This window comes from Brienomyrus brachyistius, chromosome 1 (genome assembly GCF_023856365.1).
Source record: "Brienomyrus brachyistius isolate T26 chromosome 1, BBRACH_0.4, whole genome shotgun sequence".
Lineage (NCBI taxonomy): Eukaryota > Metazoa > Chordata > Actinopteri > Osteoglossiformes > Mormyridae > Brienomyrus > Brienomyrus brachyistius.
Window position 1 is genome coordinate 13,775,733 of NC_064533.1, and position 16,373 is coordinate 13,792,105.

General features: G+C 44.8%; 1 protein-coding gene across 1 annotated transcript in view; it reads right to left on the minus strand.

Annotated features, from left to right (window-relative positions):
• Positions 1–14,780, minus strand: part of zdhhc17 (zinc finger DHHC-type palmitoyltransferase 17) — a 29,713-nt gene extending 14,933 nt beyond the window's left edge. The window contains exons 1-7 of the mRNA XM_048970527.1: positions 14,654–14,780; positions 9,568–9,671; positions 8,449–8,571; positions 6,702–6,779; positions 3,427–3,571; positions 2,638–2,702; positions 1,440–1,602 (exon numbers count right to left, since the gene is read on the minus strand). Of these exons, the coding sequence (XP_048826484.1) occupies positions 1,440–1,602; positions 2,638–2,702; positions 3,427–3,571; positions 6,702–6,779; positions 8,449–8,571; positions 9,568–9,671; positions 14,654–14,716 (741 nt within the window). The 5' untranslated portion in view covers positions 14,717–14,780. The remainder of the gene's footprint in view (positions 1–1,439; positions 1,603–2,637; positions 2,703–3,426; positions 3,572–6,701; positions 6,780–8,448; positions 8,572–9,567; positions 9,672–14,653) is intronic.
• Positions 14,781–16,373: the final 1,593 nt, after the last annotated feature.

Here is a 16,373-nt window from a genome sequence, read left to right on the forward strand (position 1 = left end):
CTCCGGTGTCCTCCTCATTTCAGAGCAGCTTTGTACGATCTGCTGGTTTTTCTACTCTCCGCTAAATACCATGAGGCCATTTAATGCTGACAAAATATGCCCCCTCCGCAAGTAAATATAAACCTGACATTGTAAAGACCCTTCGATTCATCACATTTCCAGAAAACATTCACCACAAAATGCTGTTTGTCATCGGCACGGTTTTCCTCAGCTACAAATATTCTCCAAAAAGAGCTAGACGAAGCCTGGAGTACCAGCTCCACAGATTTAAGGCTTTTATTTAAAAAAAAAAAAAAAAAAAAAAAACTGTGGGTTTTCACACTTCACTTCACGGGAGCCTGAAGCCAAGGCACTTTCCTAATGATTTCGTAAGGAGGTGCTAGAGGTGAGGTGTGAGCCAGCAGGGGGCGATCTCACGGCCGCGGTTCAAGGATGGAGACGTATGTATCTGCCAAGGTAAATGTCACGTACATGTCATCTCATTAGTCACTCGCAGTGAGCAGTCACAGAAACACAGTGTTTATCACATTCTGCTGATGGCTCTGTGGCTCAAATCCTTGCCCTCAGCGAATCCATTTAAAGCCTCCAAATTACTATCTAGCCACAATGCATCAAAGAGTGCCATGTTTCCAAGTGAAAAAAACAGCAACAGCTGTTTACAGAAAACTGCTTGCCGTGAGATAGAGAACTGCGGCAGCTGCGCGTCTGGGACCCTCAGATGCATGCTGGGATAGCTCACATGGAGGACTATAGATCCATTAGAGCTCACTGTTGCCCCCTAGAGGGCACGGCAGACTTGCGGTCTACCAACTAAGGTTAAAGCTACTAACGCCTGAGCACGGAGGGTGAGTTCCAGAACGACTGTTTGTTTTTTTTATTGCCAAACATACCAACCTTGAAAGTAACACCTAATGGAGGTTGAGGGCATAAATTTAATGCGGCATTTGAGAAGACAGATGCTGAGCGCATGCAGAACAGATGGTATGTTTACAAAAGGAGCGTTGCCATAGATTCAAACTAGCATTATTCATATGTTGCTAAAGTGGCAGCTTGTGACCAAGATATGGTCTTTGGGTTATGACTTGATCTATATTGGCAGTTAAATGGCATAATAACAGTTCAAAAGTCGAAAAAAGATAAAGTAGAAAAAAGGGAAAATAGATATTTAAATAATAATAACTGATATTTTATTGATCCGCCTCCCACAACTAGCTCTTTGTAGAGTAAGCTGTCTGTGAAGGGCAGCCAGAGAGCTGGGGGTTAAAGGCCTTGCTCAAGGAGCCACAGACATGCTGAAGCTGGGTTTGAACTTGTGACCTTCTGATTACAGGCACACAGACTTAGCCCACTGAGCCACACGCTGGCCCCTGATGACAGTAAGAAAGTGCTGAGACAGCTGAAACGTCTGTCCCTGGTCAGCAGGGGGTGCTGCGCCTCACCTTGATATTCTGGGCGTCTACATTGGCTCCAGCATCCAACAGCAGGCTGATGACAGTGGTGTTGCCGGCCAGAACAGCCCAGTGCAGTGCAGTGTTTTTGTGATATTTGTCACCCAGACTGACAGACACGTTGAACGTCAACAGGAGCCGGGTAGGATCCACACTGCGAGGGAAGAAACCCGAGAAGAAACGAAAGCAATCAGCGTGTGGCACTCTGACATCACCACCAAGAGCTGCTTCCTTTACCTTAGCTGCTGCCAGGTTGGAAAAAAGCACACTGATGCCAAAGTGTAGCTATACCATGAGGGGAAAGGGAGGGGAAATATTTCACACCTGGCATAGTCAGCATTATCCTTCAGAAAATGCCTCATCAACATTTGACAGCAGAGCACCTACACATCACAAGCAGTGATTATAGATCATAACACAGAACCTGCAACACTCCATGAGATGAACGGCTAAGATAACAGGCTGCCCAACGATTAATTTTTTCAAAGTATCGATCATGGGTCATACAGTGAGGTGGTTTATCAGAAAATGTCAAGCCTCTGACACTCATCAATATTTCAGACCCTGTTTAGTTCACAAGAATGGAAAGCATGTCGGCACCTTGCCTTCCAAAATCAGGGGTGAGAGTTTCTGACATGCAGTTGAGGGAAACAGGGTAAAAGCCTGGCCCCTGACATTTCACAACAGCAGCAGGCATAACGGGAGTCGACCTGCTTTTCAATGACAGCCGGCAGCAGGCCGGAGAAACCTCTCTCCGTTTCTTCAGGTTCAGCTGGAAAAGCAGCTTCGGGGAGAAGGTGCACGCGTCCCACCCACTCTGCATTTCTACCTGGGCGTGCGGCCCACACATTATAGCTCATTCACAACTGTGCTTCAGGGAAACGCCAACACTAATGGGGGCATGGGGGGTGGGGAGAGGGTTTCTCTGGACGTGGCGCATGAGGTTTTTCCATCCTGAAGGACTACCCTGACACATGTAAACATTTCCCAGATAAGAGGGGATCTCAAACTGATCGCTCAATTGCCCTTCGGGTGCCAAACTTTCATGTATCAAAAAGACATATATTCCAATAGAGGTATTTCTTAGGGAAATAGGACAGTAGCAACAGGAAGCAGTCTGTGGTATGGCAGCCAAATTTCATGCTATGATTATGATAAGATTAAAAGAAATTAACCCAAAGACACAAACCTGTGAGTTCTATAAGCAGCCCACATTAATGGTGTCATGCCATTCTGGTCCATCATGTCCACATCCTGACGTGGGGTAGGGCGGGGGGTTGGGGGAGGAGTGAAAAGCCAAGATCAGTAATGCATTTCAATCGAGGTTTCAGTAATGTGTCCGCGCGATCTATTCATCATTATCTTAAATGAAATTTACGATTAAGATCCAGAAAAACATAAAATGGATTTCTGCACCCCATACACTCTGAACCTTTTGATTACAAGCTAAAAATGAAACTGGATTCCTTAAGCATCAAGTTAGCAAATCCACATAAAAAACATAAGAAACGCTATAGTGAAAACAAATGGTACAGCTCCCCCTGGTGTACAACTGAAGTAAAGTTACATGTCACTGAAGCAGAATCAAACCAATAAAACTCTAATCTATCTCCATAAACATCAAAAATAAACTGAAGTAAACCTAAATAAACAAGGTTCAACGGCATAAAACAGTATGAGAACAAACATTTAATATACTGACATTCTTATTCTGCGCTCATAAACTAGACTACACCTGGCTGATTTAATATATCTGGTGTATTGTAACAATATTTGTTAAAGTTATAAAAACATGAGTAAATTTTGTCTTTCAGTGCTGGTTAAATTACAGACGGAACAAAATTTATGACAACACTGTCTATTCCATCTGTTTACAAAAGTCTAGTGAGTGCACATAAATCCAAGGGAAATACTTGGAAGGCCTCAGAAGCAGTAAGACTGCAGACTGGCCGCATGTGTGAGGTCTTGCATCTCGCACCTGGCCCTTTGCGATTAAATAGGCCACAATGGAGGTGTGTCCAAACTGCGCGGCCAGGTGGATGCAGCTGCAGCCCTCGCCGTCGATCAGAGCTGGGTCGGCCCCATACTTCAACAGCTGGACCACCATGGAGAGGTGGCCCTGTCTGGGGAGACGGGGAAGATAAGGTTAAAGGTCACCGAGGGCGCTTGTCATGCCATGTGGCCCATGGAATCAGGAATTATGGAAAATACAGGGTCACTCATGTTCAAGGTGCTTTTCAATGATGTACATCAGCGTTTCCCAATCCAGTCCTCATGGACCTGCTCTCTCCCAGCCCCCAACCGATTTGGAGTGTCTGACAGGGAGCTGGGAAAAAGCAAAAACGTGGACTGTCTGTGGCTCCCCAAGCACTGGATTGGAAACACTGATGTACATATCAACTTATGTCAATCAAACCTTCACTGCATAAATGCACAAATCTTGCCACACTGCAATAGAAGCTCCTAAAAGAGAAAGTGATACATCTGTAAATTCAATTTTATATGAATAAATCAACGTTACTTTTAACAGAAATAATACAACTACATGTTGACGTGTGACAGTGTAATGCTGATGCACATGGTCCTGGGGTCCGAGAAAACACAGGCAGAGAAGCCAGCCAGCAGCTAAACATCAGCTGTCTCGGTACAATGCCGGAGGCTGGCCTTCCAGAGGGAAATGCAGACGTACTGTTAGATTCTCTCTGATCCCTAAATGATGCACCATACAAACCAGCAATAAGAGCGGCCCCAGTTGGGTCTGTGAGTCAGGACAATCTAAAGCTGATTACACACACACACACACACACACACACACACACACACACGGCTCTGTGGGGCTGTATTATACCAACATTTCTCAACCCAGTCCTCGGGGATCTCTGGCAGTCCACATTTTTGCTCCCTCCCAGCTCCCAGCCAATCAAGAACACCAACTACCTGAGATAGGTGTGTTGGGAGTAGAGAGGGAGCAAAATGTGGACTGTCTGGAGGTCCCTGAGGACTGGGCTGAGAAACACTGCATGATACCAATGAGACTGCCACAGACATTTAGTTCAGGTAGTCTTCAGAGCTGACATAAGCAGTCACTAAATTAGACTAAATTATACCCCCTCCCCCCTCTCCCTGGGGCAGCCCCACAGCCTGTGAGAGAAGATTATGCTTTGACGGGACAAAACCTTAGACACTATATAAGAGTCCAATGTTACAAATATGAATGAGGAACAAAATAAACTCTTAAAAAATAGGACGCAGAGTTGAGGGATGTGGAGATGTTTCAAGGAGGTTTGTACACCCCCATAAAAGAGGGCAAAGGGGTTTAGCTGCCGGGAGGGAAAGTCTAACCTTGGACGCCCAAGAAACCAATAATATCCAGAAAAACTCTGGTTTACTGACATAGGGTAGTGAGCACAAACAATTCAAGAGAGTGAACAGGTGAGAACAGAACTGATTAGAGGAATCCAAAAGAGATTTGGAAATGATGCTCGGTGCAACCATCTGTGATTTTAGGCGTCAACACTGATAATATTCCACAGTTCTGACATTTCAGTGGTGAGTCAACAAATGTCAGTCACACACTTGGGAACACCTGTCATGATTCTGAAAGAGGAGAGTTAGAGTACAGGGAACTAGGGCTGGGCGATATGACTTAAAATCATTGGTATATTTCATGGCATGATGGTATAGCTCTCTTTTTGAACAGTGACGGTATTATATCATGGTATCATTTTTTTCTGAGTTAGGGGAGGAGGAGCCTGTCCTGTCCCTTTATGCAAATAAAAGTATTTTGGAAATATATTAAATACATGGAATGTATCATTTTCAGTTGGGAGACATGGGAGAGTGTGCACGACGTTCATTTTGCAAAGAGCCTGAAGATCTTGATGTTAACTTCTACGTGGTATAACGAGACTAAAATGACTAGTACTGCTGTACCAAAAGAAGAACATTTTTGCAGTCACATGGTAGCTTCGAGCTAAATTGTATCAGGGAACATAAAAACACACAAATGAAAGGATCGAGGCACACGGTTACTAAAAGGTACAGTGCATAGTATATTTGGAGAACGAGAGCGGGCGTCACGGAGCTGCTACCAAAATGCGGGAGACTCCCAAAACTTCTGGGAGAGCTGGGATGTCTGTATAGTGAAATTTTGCTCAGCGTCTGATGATTTAAAACCGAACCAGGTCAAAATAACAGAGGTGCCCCCTTTTTGAGAGTCTCCTCGCCTGTCCACACCTTGGCTACTATATACAGTACAGGCCAAAAGTTTGGACACACCTTCTCATTCAGTGTGGTGTCTTTATTTTCATGACCATTTTACATTGGTAGATTCTCACTGAAGGCATCAAAACTATGAATGAACACATGTGGAGTTATGTACTTAACAAAAAAAGGTGACATAACTGAAAACATGTTTTATATTCTAGTTTCTTCAAAATAGCCGCCCTTTGCTCTGATTACTGCTTTGCACACTCTTGGCATTCTCCCGATGAGCTTCAAGAGGTAGTCACCTGAAATGGTTTTCCAACAGTCTTGAAGGAGTTCCCAGAGGTGTTTGGCAAATGGTGTGTCCAAACCTTTGGCCTGTACTGTATATGTAACCATCTTTAACGCGTACAATTACATAAAATCAATTTATTTTAAATTAGTTCATTTGTTATCATAAAACAGCGTCAGTGTGTGTCTAACAGAAAATTTGCATAACACCTTTTTTTAAAAAAAATAAATAGGCTGTAGTATAATTAGGTTGTTGACTTCTAGCAGTGTTACCAGTATAAGTGCAAATCTATGTTATGGCGCATTCCGGTAATGACTATAGCACCGGTGTACGCCCGCCCGTACAAGGTGACGATAAGTACACACGCCCGTCCGTACAAGGTGACGATAGGTATACACGCCCATCCATACAGGGTGCTGATAGGTATACACGCCCGCCCGTACAAGGTGACGATAGGTATACACGCCCATCCATACAGGGTGCTGATAGGTATACACGCCCACCCGTACAAGGTGACGATAGGTATACACGCTCATCCATACAGGGTGCTGATAGGTATACACGCCCGCCCGTACAAGGTGACGATAGGTATACACGCCCATCCATATAGGGTGCTGATAGGTATACACGCCCGCCCGTACAGGGTGCTGATAGGTACACACGCCCGCCCGTACAGAGTGACAATAGGTATACACGCCCGCCCGTACAGGGTGCTGATAGGTACACACGCCGATGGGTAGAGCAGAATGCATTACCTTGTAGCCCAGTGCAGTGGTGTTGAATTAAGGTCTCCGCCAAGCTGGTCCACGATGGCACCCTTTGATATGTAATACCTGCAGAGAGAGAGCACCACATGCACTTACTTCCAGATGGCCATGAGTGACAGCACTGTAGCAGTGCTTATAGGGCTGATACAAGCCAATGACAGGAAATGCATGAGCCACACATTTCTACCACATACTTTTATCTGGTCTGTTTTCACAGCTTAAGAAACAGCCGCTTTAGAATAGAATAGAATACTTCTTTAATGTCCATCAAATTTATATCAGATGGAAATTCATCTTTGACAATGATGAATTCAACACACAATACAAGCAACACTATACACAATAAACATATATGTCAGTGCAACTAAATACAAGTAGAATATGTTATAAAATCATTCCAGTTTACTCCAAGTGAGAGATTTAACATAAATGAATACATTTAAAACAAAATACATAAGATACCAATATAATAAAACTAGCTGCTAATTAAATTATCTAAGAAAAAGTCTTTGTTAAGGATGGTTACAGCTGATGGAATAAATGACCGCTTGTAGCCTTTTTTCCTGACTAATGGGACTACAAGTCCCCTGCCTGATGGCAACAATTGGAAGACACAATGAAGTGGATGAGTAAAATCTTGATAGACCTGTTGTGCCTTTCTTGTCAAAATCTGTGAGTACAGGCGGGAGAGTTGATGTTGTTTATGTCCAGTGATTTTCCCGGCCTGACTGACGATTTGTGGCAGTATGTTCTTCTGTTTAACCGAAAGTTGCCCATACCATGACACTATGCACAATCCACGTGGGAGCAAATGTCAGCCTTCCCTTTCTGCTGACATGTAACACACACTGAGGACCAGTTAGCATTGCTTAGCCGCAGACCCACACCACGAGCTAAGGACCATCCTAACAGGGCAGACATTTCCACGCACCATTCCACACAGAGCAGAATGCTATGTGCCCGCTGTGAACTGAGGTGCTGGGGGGCATTTTCAAACGATGTGAGACCAGGGTTATTCTCAACTGCAGTCTCGTGGTCTTCAACAATAACTTGTAGGAAGGACATTTCTCTCCAGGAATGCGAGCGTCCTGCAGAGGACACAGGCAGGCAGGCCGAGGAAGGGCAGGGCATGCAGCCAGGGGGGAAACCAGGGAAAATCGCTGGGCGAGTGACGAGACTCAGGCCAGGCCAATAAACACTCATTTTCAACATGTCAGTGATGCCCTGTGACTCAGAATATGCTGCAGCAAAATGGGAACAGCTTTACAAACGTATGTACAGATATGACACGGCACTCGTGGGCATGGTGTTCCCAGCATGCTCCTGGGTATGCCTCTAACACGCACACACAGGCATGCCTTTAGGTCAGGTATGGTCAGGTGATAGATACATGCTTACAATGTAACAAAACTGCCTTAATTCACCTCTCAACAACTAACCAGACATATTCCCACAAACGCCTCACATCACAGCAGCATCCAATCGGCCACCCATTTGGGGGTAAGCGGCTTAGGTCTGGACCTCCTTTGAGGCTTTTCGCGACAGTCGAGCCAACGCTCGGAAACATTCAAAGTCCATCAACAACCACACAAAGTGACTACATGGGAGTGAGCCAATTTGCTGAAGAGGAGGGGGGTTACTTCCTGGCTCGGCAGGGAACACGCCCACAGAAACAGGCTCTTTTGGGTCAGATCGGGACATGCTGTTCCAGCCAAGCCCAGTAGGGGGCACTCACTTGACCAAGTCGAGCCGGTTGTTGATGGCCGCCCAATGGAGCAGGGTGACGTTCTCCTTGTCGGGCTGCCGAACGTCGTAGCCAGCTTCCACCAGCTCCCGGCACCGCTCGTAGATGCCGTACCTGCAGGGGGGGGGGGAGGGGCAGGCGTCACTGTGGGCTAATGCGACTGTTGGCTTTTCAAGGACAAGACTGGAGGAGGAAAGGTATTTCTGTTCAGTGCTTAGGGGTGATAATAATCACCAAGTATAACTGAGATTAATTTTAATTGCAATACTACTAGTTACTATTACATGTTAATGAGCAAAATGAGGGTCAGCATTGGACGTGGAGCCATGGGCACAGCCAATAGTGGAGGAGGAGGAGGCAGGGAGGGAGGAGGAAGAGGCGAAGACGCTTTTGGGGGCAGTGACGCCCTTCGTAACGAAAGGTTGTGCCAAATACGAAGCAACCTAATGGCTAGTCAGAGTAATAAACAGCGTGGTGTGAGCATAAAGGCACAGCCCTGAATCCCCTACTGCTGTTATACCCGAATGTGGCTACATTACACATGCGAGACTCCTACAGAATCAGGTCACTGAACGGCGTCTATGTCACATGGCATCCCTGCTCTGCATTGCCTCTCTCTCTCATGGACACGCCGCTACCCTGAAACGCTGCTGTGACCCATTAACAACGGCACGGTCAGTGTAAAGCCAGAGGGACCCCCCCCCCCATCATTCTTACGGGGCTGCCCAGGGCACCATGTTTTACAATGACCTTATACAGCAAACCATTAATGCACTGTCAAGTATAACCGCATCGCAGTGTTTATTAATGGGGTTTCCACATTTGCATTTATGCGAGGAAAAAAATGGAACAAAAAATGCATAAGTATCACGTAACCATACTTATCAGTGGACCCTTTAAAAGGTACGCTTATCTCTGTACAGTTCCAAGCACATATACCCAGTTACCTAACTTCACCATATATATATAGACCACGATCTAGGAGCAATGCCCTCCCCCAGAACCCACTGTGTTGCCATGACAATAACACTGACAGATGGCAGAGTTCTGCCACGAACGGAGACCAGATCAAACGATCCCCGAGTAGTGACATCGTTCCCCAGGACTCACTGTGTGGCTTTGACGATGTCCCAGGTGCTGTAGTCGTCGGCATGGCTCTTGCGCCCGGCACTCTCGCTGTAGCCATGGTTGTAGTGACTCTGGGGCTTGATTTCCTGCAGAGAGAGGAGGCACAGATGCAGCCAATCAGCACGAACCACAAGCTCGGCCCAGGCACAGGCCCAGGAGATGCCAGAAGAGCTTCTTGGTGAAGGGGATGGCAGGCAAGGGCAGGCTAGCATACGCCTAGTGATTATAGCAAGTGGCACAGCACACAAGCAGGACACAGAGCCCTTTCAAAACAGCCTCTTCACGTTGGTCTCAGTTTCTTCAGAAAATGAGAAAGTTAACTGGCATCCTCCTGTCATCTCTCTAAAACTGAGAGAGATCAAACAAAGCTCAGCAACGATCAGGCTCTATAAAAAATATCACTGTGTGCTGTGGTCTCAATATCCCCACAAAGAAAGCGGTTTGTGTTTCCTAATCATTTCAGAACTGGAACCCTACTTCAGAAATCTTCCTTAACACCACTGAAGATCAGACTGGGTCAGCATCACGAAAATCCAAAGAATAAGTGAGCCTAGACATCTGCAGAAATGTTTGAGCTCCGTGAAGGAATTTCCAGACATAGTCCACCATTCCATTAACAAAACAGCAGGTGTCTGCTGGACCGCAGATAAGACACTGAGGAGAAGGTCTGACCTCTTTGGAAAGTTAAATGGCAAAGTGATGGACCCCCCCCCCCCCCAGGCCTTACTTAATACTTACTGTAATTTGTTAACGGAGAGCTCTCGCCCTGAATGAGTATGTGTGCTTGCTGTGACTGAGAAATATTCATGAAGACAAAATGTCAGGGTCAAGCCAGGAATTCACATGCGATGGAGAGCTTTTCGGGCAGAACTGCACAAATGCATAATTTCTGTACTTTATCCCCTCTGCTGTCCTTTGACCCCTAGCTAAAATGGGCAGGTGCCTGTTCTAGAGTAAGCACTTAAAGAAAAAAACTCTACTCATTCCAGCAGTGAGTAAGCTGCACAAGTTTTATTACTTTAAGACTCAGAGCCCCTAAACTGATGAAAAACACAGCCATGTCAGTATGGGGGGGGGGGGGGGGCAGAGCTGGTCTCTTTGATAAAAATGACAAATACAGGACCCAGCATTGAGTGCCAAAACATAAAAAAAAATCTGCCGTGATATAAAAGTGGCAGGCGAAATTTTCAGCAGTTTATACGAGGTTGTGCTAAACCATAACGGCCTACTGACGGAACGCGCAAGGCTCTGAGCTTAACGCCAGCCACATATCATGACCCCCTTACTATTTTTTTTTCACCCATGCAAATCTCTACTGAACCACTCATATCTAAAGTTCTGGGATTGTGTGATTGTAGGTCCACAGCCCACAGCACTAGCTATCCTGGCTCAGCTACCATTCTAGGACGAAAATGTGCCAAATGGACAGCCAATCAAAGAGCACTCACATCATTGTTCCGCACATCCCTTGTTCACCTTACAATAGCAGAATAATAAGCATCCTGCTATCAAAGTTACACTCGAGGGGGAAGAATATATACGAGTGCTGTACTCAGTCACAAAACAGAACCATGCAGCGATGTGGAAAAATTTTAAATTGTGAATTTTACCTGCAAAATCTCAGTGGGTTCGACGCACCGGTCTGTGCTAATGAAGGAACTACCGGCCGCTCAAGTACAGCCCAAAAGCGCTTCTTTCTGGTACATTGAATTGTGTTATTTTTACATTTTTCTGCTTATTCCAGACCCACTGATGCTGCAGAGTGGCAGAACTAGTTCAAGCATCGGTGCAGTACAGGAGGGGGGAAAGAAACAGGCCAGACTTTAAGTTGGAGCCCTTGGCCATAAACTGGCCTGCTGCGCTGAGACTGCGATTTACAACTTCAGGCTACGCTCCAGGACCGCTAAAGGTTAACATAAAACCTGAACTTTACTCCAAAGCCTTGCATGGAATAGCTGAGTATGGAAGGACAGTCCCTGTAGCAGAGGTTGAATAAAAGAGGGCTAGGTTAAAAATTCAAACAGACAACAGTGTACGTCACATGCCAACTGAACCAAAAACACTCAGATATTTTAGGATCAGTATTTTTGCGAGACTATGCACTTTGGGACAAAATGACCCTCTTTGGGAGACATAAATTCCTAATTCCATGAAGAACAAACTATATATTTTTTTATAAATTTTAACAATAATAAAATAATAATAATAATAATAATAATAAACATGTATGAGCTGTACCAAAGAAATAAACCACATAAAGTACTTAATTTGTCCATCTCTTAAGGACACAAGAGTCAATTCTTCAGCTATAGTAGCCATTGCAGAACCAAACCCAATGAAACAGATCCCTCATCACAATTAGCAAAAAGGCCCCGCAAGACACACACAAGCAAACACCCCAGGACAAAAACTTTGGATTTTCATTAATAAGTCAATGTTAGATTGTGCTTTAAGTAACATACAGCAGGCAGAAGCAGGACTGTGCACAGCCATTATGTGTGTATCATTAAGCAGGCCACCGAAGAGCTTACGTGCAAAAATCTGGTTGTATAATAAGCAAAAAAGCCTACATAAGCATTTTGGATAAAATAATCGGAATAAATATGCCTTACTCATCTTCTTACATGGTTTACAAAATGGTTCACGATTATACAAACAGTTGCTCGGCTTTCGTCAGGCTATTTTCAGTGGAGCAAGTTGGCTTATTGGGTCAATTTCATGCCTCTTTAACACTCTATGGCGCTGGAAGGAGAGCATCAGATACAAGTCAAAAGAGGCATCCCATCAAATCAGATACAGAGTTATGCAAGGCCACCTCTTATGGGTAATTTTCGCTGTGCTGGTAAAAATGCAAAACTGTAACCTGAGATGTCAGAAGGGGCTCAGCTGGTAGTGCTTGGGAGACTCTGAGCAGATGGCTGGAACAATGGAGATTTTAAACAGCTGGTATCTCGCCCAGGGCCCCATTTTCTCAGAAAATATCCCTTTTACGGGGATGCGAGGAACAGCATCAAACACTGGATATTTAAGAGAGAAACAGACCGTTCAGAAAATAACAACAGCAGCTACACACCATGACCCAGAATAGAATGCTAATTCAACCTCAGGTCTAGATGCCTCAACTGCAATTACAATACATATAACATGACACTGGCCTAGGTCATTGACCTAGGTCTTGATCAGGTCACTGGAATACCAGACCAGTACAGGGGAACCAATAAAGTGAGCAGTTAGAAAGGGAAGTAGGTGGCCCAAGATGTAGCATAAAGTGAGGATTGTCTGTTACTGTGAACTTCCTGACTTTGTCTAACATATACATAAATCACATTTATTTATCTGGTAAGCCCTTTTGTCCCAAGCAAAAATATAAGTGAGGATCAGTGAGAAGGGTAAGTGTCCCCAGATCATCTCAGGGGTTAAGGGTCATGCTCGAAGGGCCAGCGGTGACATCATTTTGCCAGCCACAGGATTTGAATCAGTGATCTTCCGATCACAGGCAGAGTCCTCAGCCACAGAGCCACACAGGGTCCCATACAACACATTAACAGCGAACAGAAGCATTTACCACGTGCGTGACATTAAAACACAAACTGACTGCACAAGCATTGCACACCTACAGAGGAGACGTGGTGGTAGCACAGCAGCTGTGGGCTCAGCACGAAATGCTGTCAGCTTATTTTATCTAGTAGTGCTGCAGATCCATAAAACCAACAAATAATACAATTAATATAAGTCACCACAGAAAAAATAACCTGTGCTGTTTATTTTGGAGGATGACTCTGACTTACAGATCATGTATTTTCATATACCAAAACATGTGTCACCATCAAGCTCTGGAGAAGCTACCTGGAGTATTACCCCTCAAAATAGCAGGGAGAGATTACCTCAACTGGAAATAAAAGGACAGCAAAAGACTGCTGCTTCTAGCAGGGGATCAGATTCAAGAAAGTACATTTTTCATTTGACACTAGGTTGATTGTCAATCTCGTTATATTGTGACCCCTAGAAAGACACTTATAAATGTCCTGCTAATCCTTAGTGTGAGATAATATTTCTCTAAAATCAAGCACAAGAGCCAAAATGTTCGTTAAATAATGACATTTCCCAAACAAACGACAATATGCGCATTAAAATAATAAGCAGCTGAGTTGTTAAATTACAACAATTTTGACGCTTAAGATCTTGCAACAACAACAAAAAAAACAGACTTAACAGTTAGATTACGATAGACAGAAATGATCAATACATTAATTAACATTCAGTCATTTATTCGATATTATTTGTTAGTGGTAGAAAAACCAGCAGCTAGTGTATTTGACATTGTTTACATTGTGCTTACAGAACGCTATTATCTAGCTACCGAGCACCGCGGCAGGAGCAAGGTACCTTATCAGACACTTTGTTGTCAGGGTGATTTCTGTACGCTTGTTGGGATATTTCGTGATAAATAAACAAAATTAATCACAAATAGCATAACGGGCAGCGGACGGGGGCCTGGACCGTCTTTGTTAATGACTCTTATTAGCGAGGCGGCGGCGCTCCGCTAGCGGGCGGCCGGCTTTTCATATGGGGAGCTGGGACTCCACCGTGCCGCTCAGTGGATGTGAGGGTTTTAAAGCATGTTCACGACCCGTCACCTACTCGGCTACCATGAGCCCACGCCTGCCCCGGGGCTCTGGCCCTTTACCACGAAGCAGTCTCCGCAGCCCAGGCTGGAGCTTCCTCGCGATGAACGTTAAGGAGATGCGCTCTGCGTAACAGCCAGCCGGCTTCGCTTTACGACAGACATACGGGTATGACAACCCCCATTAAACACCAAGCAGTGAATAGTAAACCTGCTTTATGCGGATATGGGATTGTTTTCCAATTCCCCCCGCTCATCTCCAGCGATGGAGCATCTGACAGATGTAATTGGTACACGCCGTAACTCCTCGCAGGGGGGGCTACCGGATCTGATGCTGCACAAAGCCCGTGGGTCCGTTTATCTTTAGCTTTGCATTAGAGGGCCAAGCAATGAAAACGCCCAGCCTTTTCCGCGTTAAAACAAAGCGAAAGTCGAGCATCTCACCTCTGGATGAAGGATAGGGACACAGCCAGCGTCTTTTTCGTACTCATCCATCGCTTCGGCCATCTTGGAGCTTATCCGCGCAGGGCATTGTGGGAAACCGCTCGGCGACTCCGAGCGCGACCCTCGCGAAGACACCATCCGCTGCTGAGCATTACATCATGCACGCGCGGGGGAGGCGGCTCGCCGTTTACCTGCGTCTGCTGCCCCATCTTTCCATACAACATATTGTATTTTGCAGTTTTGCACGGGTTTACATTAATTTATTGTGAAAATAACTTGACTTTAATAGATACTGAGAAATCGGTGTTGGAACAGTTATTTTGTACCTTACCTCATATGTACTTGTAAAGAGGACAAAAAATATGCATGTATGTTACATGATCACGAATAAATCAATTCCGAGAAATGTATACAAACGAAATTTAACTAGAGCAGTTCAAGCATGCAGAATATGTGTTTACTCGACACACGGCACGTGTCTATCCACCATAAAATATAAAGGCAAGGAAATTCATTTTTCTCTCCGATAGGCGACGCTCCTTCCTCAAAATAACGGTGCATAAAGAGATAAATCCGTCCACGGGTAATTATTGCAATGTTCATTTGGGTCACAGATAATTTAGAAAATCTCTCATATTACACTTTAAATAATGCTTTTTATTAAATATAGGTACATAACGTTGATTCCATCAACGTGATTTAAGAACGGCGTCTAAACTGTTTTTGAAAATCAATTGTGCTTAAGTAATCGGGCAACAATATGGACATAGGAAGCAAACGGGTGGAACGTTACGGTGCTGTGCGTGTGGCTATTTATCTGCTGTAGTACAACTGTGCTGCTCTCTTCTGATAGCAGTAAAGAGAGGTGCTCCCGGAAATGTTAGCTCCGGCTTGTGTCTTTTCTAGACCTCTGACTAGTCTGAAACAACATTTCAGGTTTGGATGTTAATGTTTCTTCTCGTAAGCTCCAGTGAGGAAGTGATCCTGACGGACCCCACAACAGCTGGATTTAAGTAAGTGGCTGATAGTAACTCTTGCATTATTAGGGTTTCTAGTTAGGCCAGTGATTACTCTTAAAATGTCCTTCCTTGTTCTGCATATGGGCGTGTGGTTGTGTGACATCATCCAAGGGCTTCCCCGGTTGTTCCATGTTTCACTGAACCATGCTGACTCTTTATGCTGAGTGACCCTGTGGAATGATGTTTTGGACCTGCTGATTTCCCATCATACCTATGAGTGGTCCCAAATGTCTTCACCTCATGCAACTTTAGCCACCGTACAGAGGAAGCATGACCTACCTGTTATCTATTTTGCTAAGGTGTACTCCATCTAGAGTGGTATTGATTCATGTCTTGTCAATTACCATTAAGTTTCTCAGTGCAAATGCGTGTCACAAACCAGATATCGTGAAGGTGGAAGCTCACTGAAAATGAAGACTGGGCCTTGGTAATTGCTGGGATCCTGGAAGTGTGGACATTTGGTTTTAAAAAAAGTCAAAGTGACTCAGTAAAGGGTGGAAACATTTTTTTTTTGTTTTGTTTTTTGTGCTGTCGGGTCAAATTCCATGTATATTTCACCTGACTTTCGTTTATGAGGAAATGCAGACCCTAGAATATAAAGGCATTGCCCCACTCCAACATGACAGGCATAAGGCCTTTCACAGGGTTGTGTGTGTCATGTGGATGATGGTGAAAGCAGGACCATTTCAAACAGGCTTTTC